This window comes from Notolepis coatsorum, assembly GCF_963971535.1.
Source record: "Notolepis coatsorum genome assembly, chromosome: 19".
Classification (NCBI taxonomy): domain Eukaryota; kingdom Metazoa; phylum Chordata; class Actinopteri; order Aulopiformes; family Paralepididae; genus Notolepis; species Notolepis coatsorum.
Genome location: NC_140183.1, coordinates 46,632,412 through 46,649,299, shown reverse-complemented (window position 1 = coordinate 46,649,299; position 16,888 = coordinate 46,632,412). Strand labels below are relative to the sequence as shown.

Genomic DNA, 16,888 nt, shown 5'->3' with positions numbered 1-16,888 from the left:
TATAAACAAAAGGTCAAGAGCAATGTGTTTGGTTAGCAGACATGTCCAAAAAAGGAGTAGAGGGAAGCTAAACTTATTGATCCCTACCCCCTTACATTTATCTTTGTTCTTCAATTAATTGTACTAGATATAACATAATTTAGTGTATTACAATATAGAATATACTTTTTACTTATATTAAAAGATTACAAGAAAAAAAAACTTGATTCACTTGACAGCAGTGAATATAGTACAGCACTACATACACAATATAACATAACGTTGTTTATCCTCAATACACATTTATGTATTTTTCCAATGTGTATTTTTTTAGCTGCTTTTTAAATTGTGCCACATGTTTACTCTGTTTGATGTATTCGGGTTGATAAGAGATTGCACATCTCTCTCATACCTCATTGCACCTCACCACCACAAGGTGGCACCACAAGCTAAGCTAGTGTATATTGTTGTAACTCAGTTACCTTCTCTGCTCTGCATTGTGTATACATTGTATATACTGTATATATGTATATTGAACATTTTTGTTTTGTTTACACTTGTTTACGTACTTGACTTTCTATTTTATACTTATATTATACTTATTTTATACTATATTTTTATTTTATCTAGCACACTCTCAGGAGCAAAACAGAAAGAAGCATTTCATACAAAAGTATTCTGTATGTCTGTATGACAACTAATAAAGAAACTTGAAACTTGAAACTAGAGTTAACCAGCAATGTTGGCATAAAGGGCATAGCTCAGGTCTTTACGAAGCCTGCAACATTTATCATGAACAGGTCCATCCTAAATGCACTTATACTTGAAACCTGTTGCCATTTCTTAGCTAATTTGAAGAGATGGTAAAAGAAAAAGAAATATCTGAAAAGTCAAGCTTGTGCTTTTAGGAGCACTGTACATGCTTCCTAAAAAGCTGAAGTATCGCTGCCCCACGTTGAATGAAATGGATGATAAACAGCCATCATCCATAACATATTATTATTATTTTCACCCACTACAGCAGGGGTTAGTCCAAGCTGATTTGAAGGGATGACTCTACTGTGGATGTAGAGGAATAGGCTTCCAGTGTAACTGGCTACATCAGTACATGTGTGGAAAACATTGTGGACTACAAGAAGGCCAGATATGACCTGCATAGATCCATCAGCGAGGCCAAGGGACAATATAGACAAAAGCTGGAGGGATTCTACTCCACTACAGATTCCTGGCGCATGTGGCAAGGCTTGCAACACATCACAGAGCAGGGGAGCAAGGGGGTCACTCACAGCCAACCCTCACTGCCAGATGAGCTGAATGAGTTCTATGCCCGCTTCGTCTCCAACACCAACCAACAGAGAGGGGTTTTGACCACGGAGCGCACACGGGACTCACCACTGTTGAGGAGAACAAACCCATGGAAGGCAGCCGGCCCAGACAACATCTGCGGCCGTGCCCTCGAGGTCTGTTTATCAGAGCTGGCTGAAGTACTTGCTGACATATACAACTTGTCACTAGCACAAGCTGTTGTGCCCACCTGCTTCAAGACCACCACCATCGTGCCCCTGCCAAAGAAAAACACTGTGACCTCATTATTAATGTAATCAGAATACATGTATCCTAACCCTCCCCATAGCCTTATACTTAAAGGGGCGACAGACAGTGTATCAGGAGGTATAGCTTCATCTGGTAAACGGAGGTTTCCCTGTTCGATACCCGCTCCTCCCGGGAGCGTGTCAAGTGTCCTTGAGCAAGATACTTAAATCCCTAACTGCTCCCGATGAGCAGGTTGGCACCTTGCATGGTTGCCTCCGCCGTCTGTGAGTGAATGGGTGAATGTGAGGCAATGTGAGGCATTCACCCATGATACAAGCTTCTATCCCCGCCCTCAGGATGCTCAATGACGCAACACTAACCCATCCATATTCATTGCACACACATTCCACATGCACTCATACTCACTTTAAACACTCACCTTTAACATTCACTCTAGACACTTTAAACACTTTTTAACACCACACCTATTTGATCTATTTATTACTAAAAGATTTGCACTACATCCTTACCTCATTTTTGCATTTAAAAAAGTTTGCATCCTTGTTTGCATTTGTACTTTAGTTTGTACTTTAGTTGTATTGTATAATTTGTATAGTGTTTGGTCTTTGTTCTTTTTACTTTTTTATACACAATCTCAGGGGGCTCATACAGAACCAAGCATTTCACTGTAATGTACATGCACCTTATGTGACAAATAAAACAGAACTTGAACAACTTGAACTACAAATCCAAGTCCATTTACCATTAAAATACCCCATCATCATCATCATCATCATCATCATCACCACCGTGATTTTTTTTTATAATTCACGCAACATCTCTCCAATTAAGGTATTTGCATTGAAGGCAAACTTGCTGTGTCTCCTGGTAGTCCAACATATTAGTCATTGGTTGGTTGGTTTCCACTTCTCATGTTCCGTCTTGGCCTGCGCTCCGCAACAGTTTGAACATTCAACACAGACAGGGATTCACGCGCTCTAAATATAGCTTTCTTAAATTGGACGTGGCAACATTACGGACGGTGGACATTCGTGACTACAACCAATAACTGCAAAGACTCGAGTTTTTTTGTCACGATTTCTGTAGTTTTCAATGTTGATATTATGCGTGCTTTTGGTAGGTTCTAAACTTGGGAAAAGACTAGATCTCTGCCGAGACTGTAACATGGACTGACATGATCGTAAAGTGCGAACACGCGTGCCGTGAGCAATAGGGATTTGTTTAGGGGAATAATGTGATTTTATTCAACATATAATTTTTTTGGATAGACATAACATAACACATAACTCAAGGGTAACTTTTAATGTTTTGTTCAACTGCCCAAACAAAAGTTATTGGAGGTAAAATGATTCGACATTTGCTTCTACTGGTTGTCTTGAACCTTTGCGGTAAGTGAGACCATTGTAATAATTGTAGGCTTAGGCTGTGTTGCCCTGTAAAAAATAGCTGTAAGCTATACTGTATAGTAGGATGATCAACTAAAAGCATAGGCCAGCATGGTTTTGCTATGTTTTGCCCAAGTGTGGTCGTTGTGTTTATTATTTATTTTTATCAGTATTGTTGCCAATAAGATCTGGCTCATTCACCTTTGGGACTATAATTTATAGTCCCAAAGGTGAATGATATAACCCTCTTGACTTTGAAGGCTCTTAGAATTCAGTTGTTATCTGCAGGACGGTGCACTGGTAGGACTGGTTGTACTCCAAACCTATCAATGATTATGTCATTAACAGAGTTACACCTACTGGGCAACAGTGCTGTTATGCCTATTACGTCCTCACCTATTCACATACTCTAATCTGAGTCAGATAGCCAGGGGTGTAAAGTACTTGAGTAATTGTACTTCGTTACAATACTTAAGTACTGTTTTGGGGGATTTGTACTTTACTTGAGTATTATTAGGTTTGTATACTTGTACTTTTACTCAATTACATTTCAGAGGAAAAAAACATACTTTTTACTCCTTACATTTAAAATGCAGACCTACAAAGTACAAATCTCGCCGGTCCAACCATTTTAATTAGTATATTTGTTACTCTGGCCGAACTAAAGTTAATCCTGCGGCCGCACTTTATTTAAAAACCCATGCTGATTGGTCCTTGTGCAAGACTAGAAAGCAGGGATATTTGATTAAACACCTTCTACCAGAAGAATAGACAGTCAGAAAAAAAGTTTTTACTTTTACTTTTTAGTACTTAAGTACGTTTAAAAGTAGAAACTTTTTTACTTTTACTCAAGTGTGTTTTTAGCCAGATACTTTTACTTGAGTACGATTTGGAGACGGTACCCATACTTTCACTTAAGGATAATTTCTGGGTACTTTTTACACCTTATGATACTCCATTGTGTCCAATGATGACTTCCTCCACTGCTCCATCAGTGGAACACTTTGATAGCTGCAAAGTCACCATGACACACTCTTTGCCACAGTTGACTTACTAAACAAATATTGTGGGCGAGTGTACAAAAACAAAACCTCAACCACTGTCCCCCGGTACAGTGTCTCAGTGCCATGGCGGCTGTGCGGAGGTGGACTCTATGACGGAGGCTGTCGCTGGAGAGCGCTTCCTGTTGGGCTGCATCTCCTGTAAGGTGAGGGCGGAGGTGGAGGCCAGAGCCACCGTGGACTGGCACTTCAAACCAGCAGGAGAGGAGGAATTCAATCATGTGAGTACTAGGCTATAGCATGACTGGACCAAATTACACTGTGATGGGGGGTTGTCCTGGTGTGACTTTAATTCAAAATGATCTATTCTCATGCTGCAATGTGCTTTTCACCTAATTTCTATTTGATTTCCATGTGAAGTATCTCATGGACTGGCAATGTCATTGCTGGCCGCTCTGCCCCTAGCGGCGTCTCACAAGCATGACACCCGTGATAAATGATTTGCATCTATGGCACACACACACAGAATTGATGATGGTATTGTGAAAACACATGCCTTAGTGTGGATCAATGACGGTGTACCTTAAAATACAGTATACCTCCCCACCATAGTGAGTAGCCTGCACACTCATGACCGGCCCTATCCATCCAATGAGGTATATGAAACAAGATTCAGTCTCTCCTCTCCTAGCAGTGTTATTGTGATAATGAGGTATATGAAACAAGATTCAGTCTCCCCTCTCCTAGCAGTGTTCTTGTGATAATGAGGTATATGAAACAAGATTCAGTCTCCCCTCTCCTAGCAGTGTTCTTGTGATAATGAGGTATATGAAACAAGATTCAGTCTCTCCTCTCCTAGCAGTGTTATTGTGATAATGAGGTATATGAAACAAGATTCAGTCTCCCCTCTCCTAGCAGTGTTATTGTGATAATGAGGTATATGAAAAAAGATTCAGTCTCCCCTCTCCTAGCAGTGTTATTGTGATAATGAGGTATATGAAACAAGATTCAGTCTCTCCTCTCCTAGCAGTGTTATTGTGATAATGAGGTATATGAAACAAGATTCAGTCTCCCCTCTCCTAGCAGTGTTCTTGTGATAATGAGGTATATGAAACAAGATTCAGTCTCCCCTCTCCTAGCAGTGTTATTGTGATAATGAGGTATATGAAACAAGAATCAGTCTCCTCTCCTAGCAGTGTTATTGTGATAATGAGGTATATGAAAAAAGATTCAGTCTCCCCTCTCCTAGCAGTGTTATTGTGATAATGAGGTATATGAAACAAGATTCAGAGTCTCCTCTCCTAGCAGTGTTATTGTGATAATGAGGTATATGAAACAAGATTCAGAGTCTCCTCTCCTAGCAGTGTTATTGTGATGATAATGAGGTATATGAAACAAGATTCAGTCTCCCCTCTCTGTTTCTCCATTCAGATCTTCCACTATAATCATCCGAAGGCCTCCATCCTCCATGAAAATTTCAGCGGTCGCCTGCAGTGGCACGGGACAGTGAACCCAGATGTTCAGATCGGAGCCATCTTCATTCACAATGTCACCTTCAATGACACAGGCCTGTACCGCTGCACTTTCCACCGGACCCTGTTCATTCCGCTGGCAGACATGATGGTCACTGTGGAGAAGGACGTGGAGCTCGCTGTGGTGGCCGAAGGTATGGTTGAAGTGCGTCACATAAAAAGTGGACTTTTTGTTCAGCTCTCTTTTGTCTTTCTTAACCAATTTTAGAATAGTGTCTTCCTCTTATATATACAGGTAGAGATTTTCCTTTATTTTTGTCATTCACACAGGCCATTGGTTACCAAAGTGGGGTCAATTCACACTCCTATGCAGAGCTGTTTCTATGCCTGTACGTCACAGCCTGCTAAACAGCTCTGCCCAAGAGAGCAAAAATCTGTACCAAATCCGGACATCCGCGACCAAATTCATTTGAAAGAAAATGCAGCTATAACTTTGAAATGGATGTATACAGAGTATAATAAATAACCAAAAGTGAAGCTTGTCTGAACATTTATGAGTTATGCAGTGATGTAGTTATCAGAAAGGTAAACGGGGGCGCCCCAGTGGTAAACCACATAGCGCGCTCAGCCGCGACACGGCCGACCCGGGTTCGATTCCCGAACCCGTCGTTATTTGCCGAATGTCTTCCCCCCACTCTGTCTCTCATTCCTCATCTGTCTCTCTCTACTGGACTGCCCAGTAGAAATAAAGCGATAAAAACGCCAAAAAAAAAATATATAAAAAAAAAAAAAAAAAGGTAAACGGACCATAGTCATTTCTGCATACAGAAACCATACCTTTATGGCTGAATTCATTGTCGTTTCCACGGACACAGTGAATAAACAATGCTGCACAGACTCTTAAATTATTTATTAATAAATTAATTATTAAATTACTTTGTCAACTCATTTTCTGTTCTTATTTATAAAAGAGACAAAAAAATATGGGGGGAACAATATTATAATATTATTTATTCAATATGCTCAGGGGACATAATAAGTAGTAAATGTAGTTTAGTTTACTTCCTCTTTGGGCAGAGATGTTTGACAGTGGAACGCAAATGGAACGTCGTCCAATTCTCTGCATAGGAGAATGGGGTCAATTCAGTCGGGGTGTCAGGCAAAATAATACCCATAACACAAGCCCAAGCGCCAAATCCGTTTCAGGAACCTCAAAAATATCAACCCGGACACTATGACCCTGGACCTCCAGCTTCTCTCCTCTGTCAACTTCTGATCAGCAACTGAGTCAGTGGACTTCTACAATAAATCCCTGAACAGTCTTCTGGATCTCCATGCCCCTGTTAAATCCAAAACGGTCACCTTCGCACGCTCAGCCCCCTGGTACACCAGCGAGCTGCGTAGTATGAAGACTGCTGGGCGTGTCCTTGAGCGGCGACTCAAGGTCTCAGGACTCACTGTACATAAATTGGCCTACCGTGAACACCAGAAGGCCTACTCAAAATCCCTCAGTCTGGCACGGTCCCAGTACTACTCTTCCATCATAAATGACAGTCCTGGAAACTCCAAGCAACTATTCTCCACCATCAACCACCTCCTCAAACCCCAAATATCACCTCACTCTGATTCTTCTGAGGAACAGTGTAGCAACTTTGCCACCTTCTTCAGGACCAAAGTTGACACCATCCGCTCCCTCCTCTCTAGCCCCTCTGCCCCTCCAGTCCAAACAGTTGAACCACAGCCGGCGACTACTCAACCTCTCTGCTGCTTTTCAATCATCACACAGCGAGAGGTTGAGGAAATCGTCAGGAAAATGAAACCTTCCACTTGTATCCTGGACCCCTTTCCCTCAGCCCTGGTGAAATCCAATATTGTCACTATGAGCCCTCTCATCACCAAGGTCATAAACCTCTCTCTCCAGGCTGGCCATGTCCCCTCTGCCCTTAAAACTGCAGTCATAAAGCCACTAATTAAAAAACCCTCCCTAGACCCGGAAATCTTGGCTAACTACAGACCTATATCCAACCTCCCATTCCTATCTAAGGTGCTGGAGAAGGTAAGCCGCTCAGCTTCAGGACCACCTAAACTCGAACCAACTTCTCGAGAAGTTCCAGTCAGGTTTCCGCTCTGGCCACAGCACAGAAACTGCCCTGGTCAGGGTCACCAATGACCTACTGATGACGGCTGATGCTGGCTCTCCTTCCCTCCTCATCCTCCTTGACCTCACAGCAGCCTTCGACACCGTCGATCATGACATCCTCCTTCACCGGCTCCAGTCCACCATCAGACTTTCAGACTCTGTCCTTGAGTGGTTCAGATCCTACCTCACCGGAAGAACGGAGTATGTCTCCTTGGGAGAGGCAGGGTCTGACACCCATCATGTCACCTGTGGTGTCCCACAAGGATCAGTCCTCGGCCCCACCCTATTCACCCTCTACATGCTCCCCCTTGGCTCTGTCATCAGCCGGCATGGAATATCATTCCACTGCTACGCTGATGACACCCAACTATACCTAAAAATAAACCCCACCCCACCCACAGTTCTGCCATCTTCCACGCTGACCACATGCCTGGAGGAGACCAAGGCATGGATGAAGCACAACTTTTTACAGCTAAACAGTTCAAAAACTGAAGCCATTATCATTGGCACCCCACACCAGGTTCGTTCATCCACCATCACCACCATCACCTTTTCCGGCCAAAACATCACCCTGTCACCAACAATAACCAACCTAGGGGTAAAAATGGACCCTCACCTGACCTTTGAGGCACACATAAATCAACTATACAAAAATTCTTTCTACCACCTTAGAAACATCGCCAAACTACGCCCCTCACTCACGCTGTCAGATGCCGAAAAGCTCATCCACGCCTTTGTTTCCTCCAGGCTGGATTACTGCAACGCACTCCTCATCGGGATTCCTAGCAAGAACATCCAAAGGCTACAATGTATCCAAAACAGCGCTGCTAGGATCCTGATGAGAGTGCGGAAATACCACCACATCACCCCCATCCTCAAGTCCCTTCACTGGCTCCCTGTCTCACTCAGGATTGAATTCAAAGTATCCCTGCTCACCCACAAATGCATCTACGGAAACGCCCCCCTATACCTCAAAGAACTCATCACCCCTCACTCCTCCTCTCGACATCTCCGCTCTGGCCAGGCAAACCTCCTCCAGCGCCCAAGGACAAATCTATGCACTATGGGAGATCGGGCTTTTTGCTCCTCCGCTCCCAGTCTGTGGAATGCTCTCCCTGACTACCTGAGAGCACCACAGACTGTGGATGTTTTTAAGAAAGGCCTCAAAACCCACCTTTTTAGTAGAGCCTTCTGTTGACCTTTTATCAATTTTTTTTTTGCTCCACACATTTTATGTTCTTTTACCAATTTATTTTATCAGTTTTATTATTCTATGTTTCTCTGCTATTTTATGTTTTAGTCTTGCCTATTTTTATATTCTTTCTTTCCTTTATTCTCGCTAGCTTTTAAGTCCCTTAACTGTAGCGCTCTGAGAGTTGCCCCGCAACTGTAAAGCGCATTACAAATGAAATCTATTATTATTATTATTATTACATAGTAAAGTGATAAAGGTCAACTGATAGAATAACCTATTCAGTTGTAGCTGCGACAGAACAAATGACTATGGGAGTCTGGAGTTTTTGATGAGAGTCTGGAGTTTTTGCACATTTGTACCTCTGATATTGTGCTCTTTGTAGTTATTAAATCAACATGATTCAACGCTTAGTCACATGCCTCCTCAAAAAAAAAAAAAAAAAAAAAAAAAAGTAAAACCCCATTTCTATAATGCTCTGTCATTGTTTCCTCCTACCTAGCCAATCGGGAGCTGACAGCGGTGATCTCTGAGATTTTTATGTACGTGCTGATCGTGTTTCTCCAACTGTGGCTGGTTGTGGTGCTGGTCTACTGCTACAGGAAGATCTCTGATGAGCATGAGGCGTGGGAGGCCCGTAAATCACTCAAGGCTCAAGCTGAGTTGAGTATTTCATCCTTATTTGACATGCTGATTGTAGTGATCCAACCTACTGTACTACGCAGTGACGTCATGACGTCACAGGCAGTAGCCTACGTTAGGATAACGTGAGGGAGTTATGGTGTGTAATATGACCTGCAACAACGTTCAGTAAAAGCTCTGATATAAAACCACTATCTCTTCATTATTATCTCTTCATAAAAAAAGTTTAAAAAAAATCGGTATCTCACTTGAATCGATACTCGGTAGTACCGACGTGTTTCGGTTTGGTACCTCAAAAGTACAGAATTCGGTACCCATCCCTAAAGGCCCTCCCATAGTCGAGCAGACTGTACACAGAGCAGACTCCGCGGAGGTCCGCGCGGACTCTTTGAGCTTTCATAGTCGAGCGGACCTCCACGGACCAATTTTCCTACATGTCACGCGCCAGTTTACACAATTGTCCCCACGCTGTTCAACATCTGTCATGTCGTCGTCATCCGATGTCAAAATAAAGAGTATGTTATCTCCGTTTCCAATATTTCGATAATAAAACGGGCAGTTTTACGCACTTGAATAACAGGTATATAGGCAGCGAGATGCAATGTACCGTATAGCCTAGGCTTGAGGTGGACAGCGCGTGGTGCTGAAATGAAACACACATTGCATGAAATAAAAGCACTAGTTTTATTTCAAAATATTGGAAACGGAGATAACATTCTATGTTATCTCCGTTTCCAATATTTCTAAATAAAACTGGCAATTTTACACACTTCATTTAGAAAAGCCATTCAAACATCTCTCTTGGCACGGAGCGAGTGGTCAGAGTAAAATGCAGATCGGCGTCACATTAAATGCAGTTCGATGTCAACCAAAACGCCAAGCAGCGTTTTGTGTGACACCAAGTCAGCGGCGCGGACGTCCGCGCGTCAGAAAATAGGAGCTTCGCACTTGGACTCTGCTGTGGGTCTGCTGTCCGCTGAGATCAAAGCTCAAAGAGTCCGCGCGGACCTCCGCGGAGTCTGCTCTGTGTACAGTCTGCTCGACTATGGGAGGGCCTTAACGATGAGAGCAGCAAAGATCAAGATCTTCTCTTATGGGTCAGACAATGCTCTGCCCATCACAGGTGTCTTAAGAGTGCAGTGTCCAGGCGAAGGACAGAAACACGGAGGCAACATTCTACGTGCTGAAAGGAAATGGACATTCGCTCCTGAGTTATGACACAGCTAGTAAGCTTGGGCTTATTAAAATAATTAACAGTGTCAACCTCGCCACCCGCAGCGTGGCAGATGAACTGATTGACAGCTACCCAGAGCTGTTCACTGGCATTGGAAAACTAAAGGATTTTCAGGTGAAGTTACACATAAACCCTGACATACAGCCAACGTGTCAACCACACAGGAGAGTGCCTTTTCACGTTCGACAGAAGGTTGAGGAAGAATTAAAAAGGCTGGAGGATGATGACATCATCGAACGGGTGAGCGGACCAACAGCTAGAGCTACATCCTGACAGTCGGTATATCACTACCTTCACCACACACCTGGGTCTGAGAAGATACAAGAGACTGAGTTTTGGTATATCATCTGCTGCTGAGGTTTTTCAGAACGCCATATGTCAATCCCTGCATGGCATCCCTGGTGTCAAAAATCTCAGCGATGACATCATAATATATGGTGCAACCCAGAAGGCCCATGACGACGCTCTGACAGCAGTGTTCGCCAGACTGAAGGAATGTGGTCTCACACTCAACCGTGATAAGTGTGACTGTGAGTACAACAAAGAACGACTCGAGTTTTTTGGTTTTATTTTTTCCGCAGACGGCATCTCAGCGGACCCCCGGAAAGTGACAGCGATACATCAGGCCGCTGAACCCAAGGACCCTGCGGAGATCAGGAGCCTCCTTGGAATGGCAAATTACTGTTCAAGATTTATACAGGATTTCTCTACCATCACTGCACCCCTCAGAGAGCTAACAAAGGCGCTGGGGTGAAGAACAGTCAAAAGCACTACAAACTCTCAAGGAGAGTCTCACAAGCAACACCACCATGTCATACTTTGACCCGAAAAAGGACACTGAACTGGTCGTGGACGCCAGCCTGTTTGGTCTGGGTGCCATCCTCTCTCAAGGAAAAGAGGGTGAGAAACGTGTCATAGCGTATGCCAGCCGCGCGCTCACTGACGTTGAGAGGAGATACTCACAGACAGAACGAGAAGGTCTAGCGATTGTGTGGAGTTGTGAGCACTTCCATCTATATATCTACGGACATCCATTTACCCTAGTGACTGATCATAAGCCGCTAGAAATTATTTGGAACAACCCAAGGTCCAAGCCACCTGCCCGGATAGAGAGATGGAGACTCAGGCTCCAGCCCTATGACTTTCGAATCATCTACAAAAAGGGAGCGGACAATCCAGCGGATTACATGTCACGCCATCCGATCCCCATACAAACATCCACGAACACAAGAGCCTCGAAAGTTGCAGAGGAATATGTCAACTTCATATCTCTGTTCGCCACACCCAAGGCGATGACGCTGGAAGAAATAAAAACAGAGACATTAAAGGACAACACGCTACAACAAGTCAGTGCCCACATTAAGAACGACACGTGGCACAGAGTGACAGATAAAACGCCAAATGCTCATGCACTACGGCAGTATAGACATGTCAGCACGGAACTCACACTCTCAGCGAGCGAGGACATTATACTCCGGGGAAGCAGGATCATCATGCCCCTGTCCCTACAGCAGAGAGTCCTGGAACTTGCACATGAAAGCCATCAAGGCATTGCAAAGACCAAAGCCCTCCTCCGAGAGAAGGTGTGGTTTCCCAACATTGATCAACAGGCTGAAGCCCTCAGTCGGAACTGCCTAGCGTGTCAGGCTACAACTCCAGTCACAAGAACGGAACCACTCAAGATGTCAGAGCTACCAGAAGCGCTGTGGCATTCTGTGAGTGCAGATTTCTACGGTCCCCTCCCGTCCGGAGAATACCTGCTGGTGATCGTAGATGACTACACATGCTACCCTGTAGTGAACATCATCCGTTCTACATCTGCCAATGTGGTGATACCCAGCATGGACAGTGCCCTGTTTAGGATACGCCGAGTCGTCCGGACAGACAATGGACCTCCGTTTAACGGCTCACAGTTTTCCCAGTTTGCCAGTTACATGGGATTCCATCACAGGAAAATAACACCTTTGTGGCCGCAGGCTAACGCCACCGCTGAAAGATTTATGCGTACTCTTGGCAAGATCATCCGGATAGCCCCGATGCAAGGTCTGCCATGGAAGCAGCAGTTGAACATCTTCCTCCGTGAGTACAGATCTACACCCCACTGCACGACAGGAAGATCACCAGCAGAACTGATGTTCCAGAGACCAATGAACACTAAGATACCATCCGCCTGTCGTATCACCATTCCTAATGATAGCGAGGTGCGCAAGAGAGACACTGAGGCGAAGTCTAAAATGAAAGCTCGTTCTGACAACCGACGACATGCTACACAATCCAACATCGTGCCAAGTGACACTGTTCTCTGTCGTCAGCCGAGGCAGAACAAACTCACACCACCCTACAGAAAAGAACCACTCACAGTCACAAGCGTGAAAGGCTCCATGGTGACTGCTGGACGGCATGGCTATGCCACAACGAGGAACAGTTCATTCTTCAAAAAGATCCATCCCGAGGCACAGCAGCATCCGCTGCCACATCTAGACCCAGACATGGATCCTGATCCGGACGACAATGAAGATGCTGAACCAGCACCGCCGCCGCCCAGATATCCAGTCAGGCAGCAGAGACAGCCTCCAGCTTACCTCCTTGACTATGACTAAAGGACTGTGAATGAGTCATTTTGAAAGAGACTGTTCAACCTCACAAATATCCTTCAGAAATGTTTCATGGTTCATCTATGCATGTTATAATCATAATGGTATGATGTTTGAATACTGACGCACACCCGTTCTATAGTGCAAAGATGTACAGTATATGCTATACTAGATCTAATGATTACTGCCTAAAGGTATAATTGATAGCTTAAATGTTTGATTACATGATTACAGAGATGCAACAAGTATAATGTTTATTAGGCAGCATTATTCCTGAGTTTCATTTGACACTAAGTTGTGATACCAACTATTTGACAAAAAAAGGAGTAATGATCCAAACTACTGTACTACGCAGTGACGTCATGACGTCACAGGCAGTAGCCTACGTTAGGATAACGTAAGGGAGTTATGGTGTGTAATATGGCCTGCAACAACGTTCAGTAAAATCTCTGATATAAAACCACTATCTCTTCATTATTGTGCACCACAAACATTACACTGATGAGAGAGTGTGTCATAGATTAAGTTCTGATACCAGTCACACTTTACACTCCCAACTGATGCAGCTTGGTTTAGCACACCGGGGGAAAACTCTGTCATGGGATTCAAAATTAGGGTTGTGGGCCTGTTTCATTTTGGTCCCCACATAACAATGTGTTTTACTTAGCCTGGGCCCCAGACTAAACAAAAGATGTACTCAATTTGGACTACTCTATAGTATACTCTCTCCCAGACAAACAGTTATTTTTTAATTGTCTTAGGGCCTTGTGTCCACACAGTGTCTCTTTCTGGCAGAAAGCGCTGTCAAGGTGCTGGAAAGCGCCAGTTCAGAGGTTTTCGACATAAAAAAAAAACTTGGAAAGGCCGCACAGAAAAGGTGCTCTGAGAGTGCTCTGAGAAAGAAGAAAGCATTACATTGGGCGCAGTGCCTTTCTTTAGGCGGCTGCATACTCTCTCCTCATTGGGAACATTTGAAATAGACACAGGTACTTGAAGAAAGACACTGTATGGACACGAGGCCTCCTGCACTTTGCATGAGGTGTAGAGCTTCCCAGTTCCCACTCATCTAGGTTTGTAGAGCTTCCCACTCTTCCATGTTTATAGAGCTTCCCACTCATCTAGGTTTGTAGAGCTTCCCACTCTTCCATGTTTATAGAGCGTCCCACTCATCTAGGTTTGTAGAGCTTCCCACTCTTCCATGTTTATAGAGCTTCCCACTCATCTAGATTTGTAGAGCTTCCCACTCATCTAGGTTTGTAGAGCTTCCCACTCATCTAGGTTTGTTGTCTTTCTCTCACTTTCTTGCACCTGGATTTGTTTCAGTCGATTAACTGTCTCTCATATTTCCAGACCTTTAGAACCAAAGGACAACTGTGATGGAGTGCAGCTGGAGTAACGATTTGGCGAGTCCCTTCCTGGTGAGTATATGCATTTCATAGACCAGCAATGATGTCACTCAATGTCAGTCATTCACTCACTGTTAGCCGCTCTGTCCCTAGTGGCAGCTCACAGGCATGGCGCTTTAGGTCCTTAGATCTTCTCATGCTTCCAATTATGATGAGTCATCAATGGTCAGATTATTATTGGCTTTCAGAACATGCAATTTGGAAAAGTATCATAGCAAAAAGGTAATAGCAGGCTAGGGATTTTTTTTGCAACTGGATGTTTTATTATTATATATCTTAATTTCTATTTGTATCCACCAGGTAAACAGAACATCTGGGAAGCTCTACAGTTGTCAACCACGATTACCACAGCAAAACAATTTAAGAGGTTGAATTCCTTTAGTAGACACACAATAGGCTGTACAACCTGTACGACTGACTGTACACATACTTGCGGCTATTCCAAGTGGTGAGAAGACTTGACGGATGGAGAGCAACCGTTAGATGTAAATAAAGCAAGGAATGTCATGCCGTAGCGGATCTGGAGCGTCAGAGCTCCTGTTACAGCTGCTCACTCCCACCTGAGGCATTGTATTCTGGATGAGTCAAATGGAATTCTTCATATGCCAATGTGTTGTTAGATTAAAAACTATATTGAGTTGCATGAGCATGCACTGTTAATTGCACCGATAAATGTTTTTTGACAATAACTAAACGTCTACTGCCATTGACCAAACACCAGAGTACAGAATTATGTTCTTTTTAAATGAATGAAAAACATTTCTTGATCATAAGTTTGACGTGTACCCAATGTTGTGGAGCTCAACCCTACAAAGTGAGCTTGTTCATTTTCTGATTCTGCAGGCTTGTTGCGGTTATTAATCATTCTTACCAGATGGTGGCAAACTACCTGTATCATTTAACTAAAGGATTGTTCTACAAGGCTACACTTCACAAGTAGGTTTACAAGCTCCTAATGTCAGTGTAAGAAATGGCAGAAGTGCTGCTACGATCAATAGTATAAAATAGTAACAGCCTGGGCGGCTGGGTGGCGCAGCAGACATTGCGCTCGTCACAAATGCAAGAGACACTGGGTTCGACTCCGGCTGTCGGCGTTGCCTCCGGCTTGGGCCAGCCGTCATACTAACTCAATTGGCAGAGTTAGCAGGTGGAAGTCGATGGGTGGTAATCTGGACGTTGTGGACAGCGACTCCTACAGGTCGGTTGGGGACGCCTGCACAGCAGAGACAGGAAATGGCGGGGGTAGTGTGAGCCTCCCACACGTTACACCTCGCCAATGAGAGTCCGTGCTGGCAGGTGAAAAGATGTGACAGGCTGCCTCCTCGTGTATCGGAGGGGACACGTGATGCAAGGCTTCTATCCTCCCTACAACCGGCCAGTGGGGGGCATATGCGAGCAACGTTCAAGACAGGGGAGAGAAGAATTGGCACAGTGGAATTGGGATGGGAGAAAAATAGAAAAAAAATAGGAGAAAAAGTGGATAAAAACAAATAGTAACAGCCTGTTTGTTTTGCCACACGTTGGTCTCATTAGTGCTTTAAAAATCGTTTTTCACTTACTGTGTTTTCAGTCTTTTCAATGTGAGTAATTCTGTCTAGTATTTGGATTTCAGAAGCCTCTCGAGACCCACAAGCTTTGAATGTAAAATACTTTCCCCATTTTGTCTGTGGACTTGCAGAGAATGTCATGCCTTTGTGAAACTGAATAAGGGCAAATAAATAACGATCACGATCAATAAAAATCTTTGCAGAGGCATGCATCTCTATCTTTCTTGCTGTCCATTCCAGGCCAATTCATTGTAGGCTTCCGGCAGGAAAAAAACACACCCACACACAGATCCAGGACTGGGACAGTGGGTGAGAGAAGGACGTTTGGAGGTGACTGTACTGTAATTTAATCAGCAGCACTGTGTTCTCCCCATTCTCCCTCTGGTCTCAAAGCAGCTTTGTTTTCCTGCTTTAATCAAGCTCCACCCCACTGCATGGCCACACACTCCTATAGAGACGCAGCACGTACACATGGTCAGCATGGGAACACAAGTGTTTCTTACACCCTGATACGCACTCATCTGAACTACTGTTGCATGTTTTTGACCAGTATGACCAGTATAAACATAAGTGTTTTATCGGGCGGCTACGTGGCGTAGTGGGCAAGGCACTCGCCACGAAATTCTGGAGACGCTGGGCTCGTCGGTTCGAGCCCAGCGCTCCACATTTGCTTTCAGTTTAGCTGGTCGTCCGTACTAATACACATTGGCCGTACTCTGACAACTCTCCCTAATCTAAAAAA

At 44.0% G+C, this 16,888-nt stretch overlaps 1 protein-coding gene across 1 annotated transcript; it reads left to right on the top strand.

The window, feature by feature from the left end:
• The first annotated feature begins 2,502 nt into the window (after nt 1–2,502).
• LOC311245787 (sodium channel regulatory subunit beta-1) lies at nt 2,503–16,309 on the top strand. The gene is made up of 6 exons (XM_084335770.1): nt 2,503–2,921; nt 4,034–4,200; nt 5,351–5,585; nt 9,226–9,385; nt 14,544–14,611; nt 14,900–16,309. Exons 1-5 carry the CDS (start codon nt 2,837–2,839, stop codon nt 14,587–14,589), a joined length of 693 nt encoding a protein of 230 aa, XP_084191896.1. The 5' UTR covers nt 2,503–2,836; the 3' UTR covers nt 14,590–14,611; nt 14,900–16,309.
• Nucleotides 16,310–16,888: the final 579 nt, after the last annotated feature.